Genomic DNA, 10,545 nt, shown 5'->3' on the forward strand with positions numbered 1-10,545 from the left:
ATATTTATCTATATTTCTCTGGTGATTTAGAATTACACCCTTGTAAATAAGTGTTGTTTTTCTAAATACCATCTGGATATAATCACTGTAATATAACAATATTTGAATATATTTAATAATTTATCTCTCTACTCAGTTAGATACTTCCAATAATATCCTTGTATTTAATCATTATGTAGTTTTCATTGAGAGATTGTTTTCAATAAATACTCTATTTCATCATTTATTATTTTAACTCTTCTGTTATTACTCTTCTTTTCTCTTTCTTCTATACTTCTTCTATTATATTTATTATTTATTTCTCTCTTTTATACATCCCTTTCAACAATTTAGTTGTATCATGAACTTTTGTTAATTTAATTCATTTATTAAATTTTACATTTCATCAATGTCATCTTTGTTTGTCGTGGCACGCTATTTTTGTGTTGATATTCTTTCATATAGTATGTATTTCAATAATATTTGTTATTCTTATATTTTATCTTTTCTACATTCAATAACCAGTTATTCATTTGTATTGACTCTATTATCTTGTTTAATTTCTGAGTTCTTCGTTAACATTTTAATATAACTATTAAAATATCTATATAAAATATGTACTATTTTCAATAAGCTTTCATTTCTACTTTTAATAACATAATTCATTGTATTCGTATATATTACAACCAATTGTTCATTATTCAAAAGTTTTTGATTCTTATTTTTATACTTATTCCTATGTTTTTATCTAATATAAATACTGTCCATTATTTCTATCATTTCAGGTAATATTTTAAACAGCATTAATTTAATTATTATAATATTTAATTCGAAACAACTTATATAAATATCTTTATTACTAACTTCTATTCATTTATTTCAATTAGTTATTAAAAATTCATTAAATTAATACAACACTATTCTAATTATAATATTAATCATTGTTAATTTATTTTATTTATTTATTAAGTAATCTTGAATATTTTGATTCTAACTAACATAAATAGTTTTATTATTATATCAAAGATCAAACTATTTATAACTCCATTATTTAAGAATTAATTTGTATACTTGAGTAATTGTATTATAACTTACTTTGTAATTGTTTAAATAATTTTATGTATTCATTAAAAATATCTATGATTATAATCATAATTTCTTTACTTTTATAAAATGATGTTACTAAAATTATTATTATTATATTATTGTAAGTTCCTCTATTATTTGTTCTTTTCTTTTGGTTTGTTCTTTTTGTTATATTACCAATTATACCATTAAGTACTTATTATATTTAATATATAAATTATTTTAATATACCTTGTTCTTTTTCTATTATTTCTTTAATATCATATTGTTTGTGTTTTCAAAATTAATCTTTCATGAAAAAATTTGAATTTTGTATATATATCTTTTCATTTATTGTTTTATTAGATAATTCTAATTTATTTCAACAAATCTGATTTTTATTTATGATTATTATATAAACATTTGTTTAATACTTATTACCATTATTTGTTTTTCTATTATGAATAAATCATTTAATTTATTAAATCTATTTTTTAATAATTCATGACCTTTTGCTATCAAATAAATTTATTCTTTATTCACTTCTTAATACAATTCATTATAAATACTATTTCATGTTTCTTATTATTATAAAAATAAATCATTCTGTATTAGTTATTTGAGTATTGTTCAACACATCATACTCTTTTATTGTCAGCCACTTCATTTATTTTATCTATAGTTATTGATGACTATTTTGTCTTTGTTTATATCGTTGATAATTTCTTTTGTTATTACTTTCTTTTTACTTTTTTCTATTATCAATTCTACTTTTCCTTCTTCTAATCATTCTTTATTCTCTCTATACATCATTTTATTCTTTGTTATTCTTTATTATATATTTTTGTTTTTAATTTATGTTTAATATTATCTTTTTTGTTATAGTTTTTTGAGTATATTTCTATTTTTTGATTAACTCATTTCAAATATCTCTTATTTGTTCTATTCTTTAAAATCTTTGTTATTAGTTTGTTTGATCTAATCACATAAACTTTATTTATCTTCTTGTGTAAGTAATTATTATTAATTTTTTCTTTGTGAACAAGTTTTCCATTAGATGTCATTCACTGTTCAGTACTAATACTCGTTTGCTCTTGTATTTGTTTTGTTTTATTCTTTGTATATTAATAAATATACACTTCTGAATTTATATTTATTTCATAATATTTCTTGATAAATTCAAGTCTTTAATTTGTTTTTGAAAAAAAATAAATAAAAAAACATAAACTAATTTGTATTTAGAATTAAAATAATGATTTGTGGGATATATTCATCAACAGTTGTCTTGATAATAATCTTTTGTGCATTTTTCTTCATCAAGTAATGTAGACATTCCTGCTAACAAAGCAGCACCTGTCCATGCTAAGTATTTTCTGTTTTGTAATGCTGATATCTTAACATCTCTTGGATTCATCTTATTTTCAGTACAAAGTTGTTTAAGTTCTTTTTCAAGTCTTTCTGGTAATCCAGGGAATAATGTTGACCCACCTGATAAAATGATATGATTTAATAATGGTCTTCTTGAAGTTAATGGACATTTTTTAATTGTGGAAAATAACATTGAAGGAACTCCTTCAGCATCTATTCCTACTTTTTCAGGTTGGAATAAAGCCTCAGGACATTGGAATCGTTCTTGGAAGAATTTTGAAGTGTTTTCATTACCTGGAACTTGAAACTCTTTCATTACATCCTTTGCTTTCTTTTTCATTTCAGCTTCATAATCTAAAGCAACATAACATACACTCTCTTTAATTGCTCTTACTAATTCCATTTGTGCTGATGTAGTATAGATATAACCACAAGCTCTTAACAAACGAGACATGTACTCTGTTAGTCCAGAAACATTACCTTTAATTTTAGTAATAGCATTATCAATAACATACCCATCAACAGCTGGTACTATTTGCATTCTGTTACCAATTTCAACTACAACCCCTGTTTCTTTACCTTCAGCATATAATGCCATTAATGCAGGATTAACTATTTTTAAAAATGGAACATTCAAATCATTGAACATCATAGATTTGATTTTATCTGTTGATACTTCATTCATATTCGGTAGTTCTGTCATAACAACTGGATGAGATGCTGGATCACATCCATCTAACTCATTTTCATAAATATTTTGAATAATAGCAAGTAATCCATCCCAATCAGTATCTTTCCTTGGGTCAAGTGGCCACACTAATCCCTCATCCTCATCAATTGCTTTATAACCAAATTCTTTTCTTTCTCCTCCTTCGTAGTCCTCATCTTCTATTGTACAGTAACAAGTTGGAATAACTTTTCTTGGTTGTTCTTCTCCTGCAACTCCAACTTTGATAAATGAACTTCCACAATCAAATACTAATACTGCATCATCAGCAATCTTACTTAACATTGCGTTTGCCTTTTCTTCATTTTCATGTGTGAAAAATGCTGACTGTGAAATCATAATTTTCTTCTTTTGTCTCTTTCGTTTCTTCTTCTCACCTCCTTGTTCAACTTCTGTTACAATCTCTTCTTGTGGAGCATTCATTCCTAATGGTGGTAACCCTCCTACTGGTGGTAGTCCTCCTAATCCACCTATTGGTGGAAGTCCTCCTAATCCTGGTTGTGCTCCAAGTCCTAATCCTAATCCAGTTGGTTGTGCTCCAAGTCCTAATCCTAATCCAGTTGGTTGTGCTCCAAGTCCTAGTCCTGTTGGTTGCATTCCGAGCCCTGGCTGTCCTCCAAGTCCTAATCCTAACCCTGCAGGTTGTGCTCCAAGTCCTAGCCCCATGGATGGTCTTGAGTTTGCCCCAAGTCCTAACCCCAATCCTGTTGGTTGTGCTCCAAGTCCTAATCCTAATCCAGCTGGTTGTATTCCTAATCCTCCTCCAAGCCCTAATCTAGGTTGTGCTCTTGGAGTTGAACTTAGTCCTAATCCTACTGGTTGTGAAGCTAATCCTGGTTGTGAAGCTAATCCTGGTTGTGAAGCTAATCCTGGTTGTGAAGCTAGTCCTGGTTGTGAAGCTAGTCCTGGTTGTGAAGCAAGTCCTGGTTGTGAAGCTAGTCCTGGTTGTGAAGCAAGTCCTAACTGAGTTGATACCCCAGTTCCGTTAGGCTTACTAGTGTTAAATGTTTTAGCTTCTTCTTTCTTCTTAACCTCTTCCTCTTCCTCTTCAGCTTTCTTTCTAGCTTCTTCTTCTTTCTTTCTAGCTTCTTCTGCTTTTTTCTTAGCTTCTTCTTCTGCTTTTTTCTTAGCTTCTTCTTCTTCTTTCTTTCTGGCTTCTTCTTCAGCTCTCTTCTTAGCCTCTTCTTCTTCAGCTCTCTTCTTAGCCTCTTCTTCTTCAGCTTTCTTTCTAGCTTCTTCTTCAGCTTTCTTTCTAGCCTCTTCTTCAGCTTTCTTTCTAGCCTCTTCTTCAGCTTTCTTTCTAGCCTCTTCTTCTTCTTCTGCTTTTTTCTTAGCTTCTTCTTCTTCTACTTTCTTCTTAGCTTCTTCTTCTTCAGCTTTCTTTCTAGCCTCTTCTTCTTCAGCTTTCTTTCTAGCCTCTTCTTCTTCTTCAGCTCTCTTCTTAGCCTCTTCTTCTTCAGCTTTCTTTCTAGCCTCTTCTTCTTCAGCTTTCTTTCTAGCCTCTTCTTCTGCTTTTTTCTTAGCCTCTTCTTCTTCTGCTTTTTTCTTAGCCTCTTCTTCTGCTTTTTTCTTAGCCTCTTCTTCTTCTTTCTTTCTGGCTTCTTCTTCTTTCTTTCTGGCTTCTTCTTCTTCTTTCTTTCTGGCTTCTTCTTCTGCTTTTTTCTTAGCTTCTTCTTCTGCTTTTTTCTTAGCTTCTTCTTCAGCCCTCTTCTTAGCTTCTTCTTCTGCTTTTTTCTTAACCTCCTCTTCAGCTTTCTTTCTGGTTTCTTCTTCAGGTTCGTTCTTCAATTTTTTGTCATTTTCATCTTTTTTATCTTTTTCCTCATGTTTTTTGTCATCATGTTTGTGGTCGCGGTGTTTTTTTTCTTCTTCTTTCCTTTTCTTCTCTTCTTCTTTCTTTCTTTTTTCTTCTTCTTTTTTTTTTTTTTCTTCTTCTTTTTTCTTTTTCTTCTCTTCTTCCTTCCTTTTCTTTTCTTCCTCTTTCTTCCTTTTTTCTTCCTCTTTTAATTTCTTCTTGTCCTCTTTTGTTTTCCCACTCATCTGTATTTTTTAGTTTCTCATCTCTTTTTCATTTTTTTTCATTTTCTTCACAGTTCACTATATTTAGTACGTTTTACAGTTCTTTGGCTGACGATTTACTTTCAGGTTTTCATATTGAAGAAAGAATGTTACTATTGTTTCAATCTTCTTAATTATGTTATTTTGGGTTGTGTTTAAAGAAGAAGGGATTTATTAAAATAAAAGTGGAAAGAGTAAATACTTTGATTCTTGAATCAAGTATTTGAACATCTATTAAGGGAAAAAACAAAAAACAAGTTAATAATTAAACTAGAAAAGTTCTATTTGATTTAATGAATTGGTCAATAGTATTTCTATGTATTTGTATTATTGCGTTATTAGTTTTGATATTATTCTTGATTGAACAAAGTAATGGGTTAGAGAATAATAGTATATTAGGTAAAACTTATCAATTTTTAGTATCGGATGATGGTTTAGTGTTTGTTAATAATAGGTAATTATTAATTTATGAATATATTTAATGAATAGAAGATATGTTCGATTATTATTTGGAGGAAAGCAATGGGGAATAATAAAGAATTTTTATAACAAAATTTTATATAAAAAGAGTCATTTATTACAAATTGTTTATTTAATTATGATAGGTGTATGTGATTTATTATTAATAAGAGATGTTTTTCATTCACTATCACAAGAATATTTTATTTTTTTTCATATTAATTTAATTCTAACAATAATATTTTTCTTTATTGCAAGCCTTTCAAATCCTGGATATATTAATCAATTTAATGTAAAGCTATATATCAAGAAATACCCATTTGATAATATTATTTTTTGTCGTAGAAAATGTTCTACGTGTTTATTAATAAAGTTTGTACTTATTAGATTTACTTTGTTATTGAATAAATTAATAATATAGACCATCACGTTCTCATCATTGTAATATTTGTAATCGATGTATTGCAAAATATGAACATCATTGTTGTTGGATCAATAATTGTATTGGTGAATTAAATTGTAGATATTTCATTATATTTTTAATTATAACAACAATTCTCTGTTATCATAGTTGTTTCTTATCTTTTTCAGTAGTGTCAAAGGTAATAACTCAATATGATCTTCTTAATATCGATTCATATCATTTGACAAATGAACAGTCATTAACAATTCTTTTTAATGAAACAGGGAGTGCATTATTTGTAGGGTTATTTTCTTTATTTTCAGGGGTAATATTAAGTTTGTTTACATTATATCATATAGTAATGATTTCTCGTGGAATAACAACCAACGAGAAATTTAAATGGAAAATGTTACATAGTCGTAATAGTACAATTCAATATAAAAATAAATATGATTTAGGTGTTATAGAAAATATATTATGTGTGTTAGTTCCATCCAGAAAACCACAATATACTTTTAAATAATTATTTATAATCCAATCATTTATGGGATTTTTTTTTCTTTTTCAAAAGAACTTACAAGTCAGTTTAAATAGTAATTTTTTTGATGAAAGATATACTTTATATATATGAAAAAGATAATCCCACTATTGAAGATGAAATATATGAAAATAAAACTAGTTTAAATAATTATTTTAAAAATCAATATAAAGTTAAGGTATTAATAAAATTAGTATTAATCATTTCAATTATTACTTCAATTATGTTTGGAATAATTCGAGTAATTACTCTTAGAAGATCATATACATGTAATAGTCGTTATTCAACATTTTTTATTGAAACAATACCACCACCAAATATTGAAATAACTAATAATACACAGTTTTATACATTTATTGATCCAACATTTAAAATAGAATTTAATGGAACATTTATAGAAAAAGATAATTCTAGATTTTTTGGAGGAAAAATAATATATCCTGAAGTCACACTAAATGATTCAAGATTTAGTTTAAAAGCACAATTCGATCGTTGTGATTATCAAATTTTTTATAAACATTATATTATTTGTCATACTCTCCGTTTAAGATTTTATTTAAATTCTATAAATATAAATACTATTAAACCATATCCTATTACTATTTCAATAAAAGATCCTGATCCATCATATTCAATGTATTTTACTGATTCATTTGACTGTGGTTGCAAAAGTAATTTTACAATGGTTTTAATTCCATTAAATAATCAAACAACATTTTATGTAAAAACAAAGCCAACAGTTATTTGTGATAATTCTAGTAATATTAATGAACAACAAAAATTTATAAATTTAACACTTCAAACATTTAAATCAGAAAATAAATTTTATCCTTTTATTCAACAATATCTTACAATTATTAATCAAACAAAAATATTTAATCCTGTTATTATTGAAACAGAAATAGATAATAATAATCTTACTCATATTTTATCTAAAGAACTTAATATAATTTCAACTCAATTATTTGGTGATTCTCAAATATTTGAAATTATTGTTGGACAAAATGGAACTATTGGATATATTACATTTTATAATAAAGTTACTTATCAATGTTATCTTCAAAGAAATAAATTCTTTCATTTTATTGCAATTCCTTTTGTATTTGATAAAATTAAAAATAAAATACCAAGTGCTTTTGTAGCATCTGGTATTTATAATAATCACTTTGATAATATAAATATTACTATCCTTAAATCAAATTTATATAAAACAACTTTTAGCATTCGTGGTTCTTTTATTTTTTATCACGAGTTATTACCACAAATATTTATCAACGATAAAAACACTTCGATTGTTAATATTATTGAACCTTCAATTCTCAATTTTAACCAATTTCTTAATTACGAAACTGGGTTGGTTAAATGTAAAGAATTTATTGTAGAAATTAGAGGATATTATGATTTAAATAAAATTAAAAAAATTAATATTATTATTCCTGAATGTTCTAATTGTCAATTAATAAAATATTTTTAATTAATTCATTCATTACGATTAAAATAAAATTAAAAAATAATATAGTAGTAATTCATATTATATTTGAAAGAAATTATTAATGCATACTACTAATAATTTCTTATTTAAATTGCAATCATTTTTAATAAATTTTATTATTTCATTTTCATTTCATAAAAATGGTTATAAATTTTTCATTTTCTATTATTAAAAGTAGTATTTAATAGAAATATAATTTTATGCATATAATTTTAAAGTGTATATTTTCTGTATTATATAAATAATATTTCTTTGTGTCTTTGTTTAATAAAGGTACTGTAATTTGATTCTTTATTAATGAAAAAAAAGTTTTTGTTTTTTCATTTAATCATTAAAAAATAATTTAATTATTATAAAATATTTAGTTTTTTGACAATTTTAATAACAATAACCACTCAAAATTTCTTTTTTACTATTTAAAGGTTTATTAAAGAAAATAAAAAGAAATCTATGTTTCAAATTAATGAGTTATTAAAAATAAATTATTTTATTCTTGTGAATGTTTATAATATCCAAGGACATTACTTTTTTAAGGCTATTTAGAGTTAGCTATTTCAATTTCAAATTACCATAATATATAAGTAAAAATTATAAAATATATTTCAAATGAATAATAATCGTTATGTAAATAATCAATTAAAAGATATTAAGAACTTTTTTCCTTTATGATTTAAAAAAATAATAAAAATTTTTATGAATTTTCATTTATTTCCTTATTTAATTAAAAAATAAATAAAAAAGAAAAAAATATGAAACAATACATAAAGGAAGTCAAAATCAAATATATGAAAAAAAAAATTGATATTATTTTTCATAAATAAAATAAAAAAAATAAAAAAAAACTTGAAAAGAATCACTTAATGAAGAGAAACTGTGATCATTGTCTATCTCTTATTTCAACCTTTGCTAACCAAATTCGATCAATTCGAGGGATTGTAGTTTGTAAAGATATTAATTTTAGAAATATTTAATATTCATTAACTCATTCTAATAGTTAGAAAATGGAACAATGAGTGATGCTCAACCTCATATAGATCTTATAAATCAGTCATCTGTTGATCTACAAAAAACTATTAGCCAAATTGATTGTTCTTTTTCTACTGATGATATTTTAGAAATATATGACACTATTGTAGCTACAGCGGATGACTTTTATCATTCATTAGAAGAATTAATACAAGTAGCAACATTATCACTTACTGGTAAGGATAGTCAAGCTAAATTACAATTTAGTGAATTAATTAGAAATGTAACTAAATTCTTATATGGGCTGAGAGAAGGATTAGGGCAACTACTTCAAAAAATACCTGAAATGAGAATGGCAGTATTAAAACCAAAATTACGAGGAGATTTTTCTTCTATTATAGAGTTATTAGGTAATATTAATCTTCATCTTATTAATAAAGATTATTCTTCAATTAATCAAGATATTCTTCGTTGTAAAGAAAAATTACTTTCATTATGTTCATTTGCTGTTGAAGAAGGTGCATCAGGTGAAGATAAAAAAGTAGTTATTTTATGTTTTAAGGAATTTGTTGGTGCATTATTGGAATTGAAAAATAATGAAAGTCCAACTCAAAGTGATACTAAAAAAGTAATTTCATTTATGGAACTATTTAAAAGAGCTATTCGTAGTATGGCAATGGGACATGTTGTTACTCTAAAATCATTTGATTCAAATAAACAAAAAGAAGAAGAACTTCAAAAAAAGAGAGATGCTATGGCTCAAGAGGATATAAAAAGAATAAGAGAAGCAGAAATTAATAAAAAAAGAAGAGAAGAAGAATCAAAAATACTTCAACAAGAAATTGAAGAAACTAAAAGAAAAGGTGAAGAAGGAAAGAAAGAAATAAAAGAGCAACAACGTCTTTTACAAGAACAAATGAAACAAAGAGAAATTAGAGAAGAAGAACTTAAAGATAAAGAAAAAGAGTTATCAAAGAAAATACAAAAATATAGTCAAGAATTAGATAAAATAACTACGAAATATATTATTGAAAAAGAAGAGTATGAAAAAATGGTTATTCAAGAAAAACAAATCCAACAAACTTCTTTAAAAGCTCAAGAAAATAAAGAAAATTTTGATGATTTAGAACGTAAAAAACAACAAATGTTATTAGAAAAAGAACAATTAAAAACAAAATTACAAAGACTAAGAGGTAGTAAAATAACTGTTAAAAAATTATCTTATGAAGTTAAAGGAGATTTAGCTAAAACTGCTAAAAGACAAAGAATTATTTCTAAAGAATATCCATCTAAACAATTATCAGCTGTAGAAATGAGAAAACAATTAGAAATTGATAAAACTGCAAGAGAATTAGTACAAATGTCAGATGAAAATCAACCAACAGTTATAGAAATTGCTCAAAAATTACAATCATTATCTGAAACATTAGATTTAGATAATATTGAAGAAAGTACAGATGTTTATCAAATTTTAAAACAAACAGATTTTA

The 10,545-nt window shown here is 25.3% G+C and overlaps 3 protein-coding genes across 3 annotated transcripts, besides 26 other annotated features; 2 read left to right on the plus strand and 1 right to left on the minus strand.

Moving 5' to 3' along the window:
- Nucleotides 1-88: 88 nt before the first annotated feature.
- Nucleotides 89-124: a sequence feature (AT_rich).
- Nucleotides 125-280: 156 nt separating this feature from the next.
- Nucleotides 281-301: a sequence feature (AT_rich).
- Nucleotides 302-559: 258 nt separating this feature from the next.
- Nucleotides 560-596: a sequence feature (AT_rich).
- A 185-nt stretch (nt 597-781) lies between these two features.
- Nucleotides 782-948: a sequence feature (AT_rich).
- Nucleotides 949-1,084: 136 nt separating this feature from the next.
- Nucleotides 1,085-1,186: a sequence feature (AT_rich).
- A 75-nt stretch (nt 1,187-1,261) lies between these two features.
- Nucleotides 1,262-1,295: a sequence feature (AT_rich).
- A 143-nt stretch (nt 1,296-1,438) lies between these two features.
- Nucleotides 1,439-1,547: a sequence feature (AT_rich).
- Nucleotides 1,548-1,770: 223 nt separating this feature from the next.
- Nucleotides 1,771-1,953: a microsatellite.
- A 277-nt stretch (nt 1,954-2,230) lies between these two features.
- Nucleotides 2,231-2,298: a sequence feature (AT_rich).
- Nucleotides 2,299-2,317: 19 nt separating this feature from the next.
- On the minus strand, nt 2,318-5,179 carry EDI_309310 (actin, putative; the record flags this gene model as incomplete). The annotated part of the gene is made up of 1 exon (XM_001738073.1): nt 2,318-5,179. One exon carries the CDS (start codon nt 5,177-5,179, stop codon nt 2,318-2,320), a length of 2,862 nt encoding a protein of 953 aa, XP_001738125.1.
- Nucleotides 4,153-4,357: a microsatellite.
- Nucleotides 4,446-4,597: a microsatellite.
- Nucleotides 4,665-4,865: a microsatellite.
- Nucleotides 4,997-5,171: a microsatellite.
- Nucleotides 5,180-5,652: 473 nt separating the features above from the next.
- Nucleotides 5,653-5,680: a sequence feature (AT_rich).
- A 45-nt stretch (nt 5,681-5,725) lies between these two features.
- Nucleotides 5,726-5,764: a sequence feature (AT_rich).
- Nucleotides 5,765-5,853: 89 nt separating this feature from the next.
- Nucleotides 5,854-5,902: a sequence feature (AT_rich).
- A 670-nt stretch (nt 5,903-6,572) lies between these two features.
- Nucleotides 6,573-6,593: a sequence feature (AT_rich).
- Nucleotides 6,594-6,664: 71 nt separating this feature from the next.
- On the plus strand, nt 6,665-8,071 carry EDI_309320 (uncharacterized protein; the record flags this gene model as incomplete). The annotated part of the gene is made up of 1 exon (XM_001738074.1): nt 6,665-8,071. The coding sequence occupies one exon, from the start codon at nt 6,665-6,667 to the stop codon at nt 8,069-8,071; it is 1,407 nt and encodes a 468-aa protein (XP_001738126.1).
- Nucleotides 6,717-6,798: a sequence feature (AT_rich).
- Nucleotides 7,147-7,183: a sequence feature (AT_rich).
- Nucleotides 7,990-8,032: a sequence feature (AT_rich).
- Nucleotides 8,052-8,339: a sequence feature (AT_rich).
- A 40-nt stretch (nt 8,340-8,379) lies between these two features.
- Nucleotides 8,380-8,453: a sequence feature (AT_rich).
- A 104-nt stretch (nt 8,454-8,557) lies between these two features.
- Nucleotides 8,558-8,581: a sequence feature (AT_rich).
- A 78-nt stretch (nt 8,582-8,659) lies between these two features.
- Nucleotides 8,660-8,800: a sequence feature (AT_rich).
- A 14-nt stretch (nt 8,801-8,814) lies between these two features.
- Nucleotides 8,815-8,931: a microsatellite.
- Nucleotides 8,932-8,949: 18 nt separating this feature from the next.
- EDI_309330 (Tropomyosin-2, putative) lies at nt 8,950-10,545 on the plus strand (the record flags this gene model as incomplete). The annotated part of the gene is made up of 2 exons (XM_001738075.1): nt 8,950-9,027; nt 9,084-10,545. Coding segments are annotated over 2 exons (1,540 nt in total), but the record flags the coding sequence as incomplete, so codon positions are not given.
- Nucleotides 9,827-9,946: a microsatellite.

This window comes from Entamoeba dispar, genomic scaffold (genome assembly GCF_000209125.1).
Source record: "Entamoeba dispar SAW760 scf_1105229461095 genomic scaffold, whole genome shotgun sequence".
Classification (NCBI taxonomy): domain Eukaryota; phylum Evosea; order Mastigamoebida; family Endamoebidae; genus Entamoeba; species Entamoeba dispar.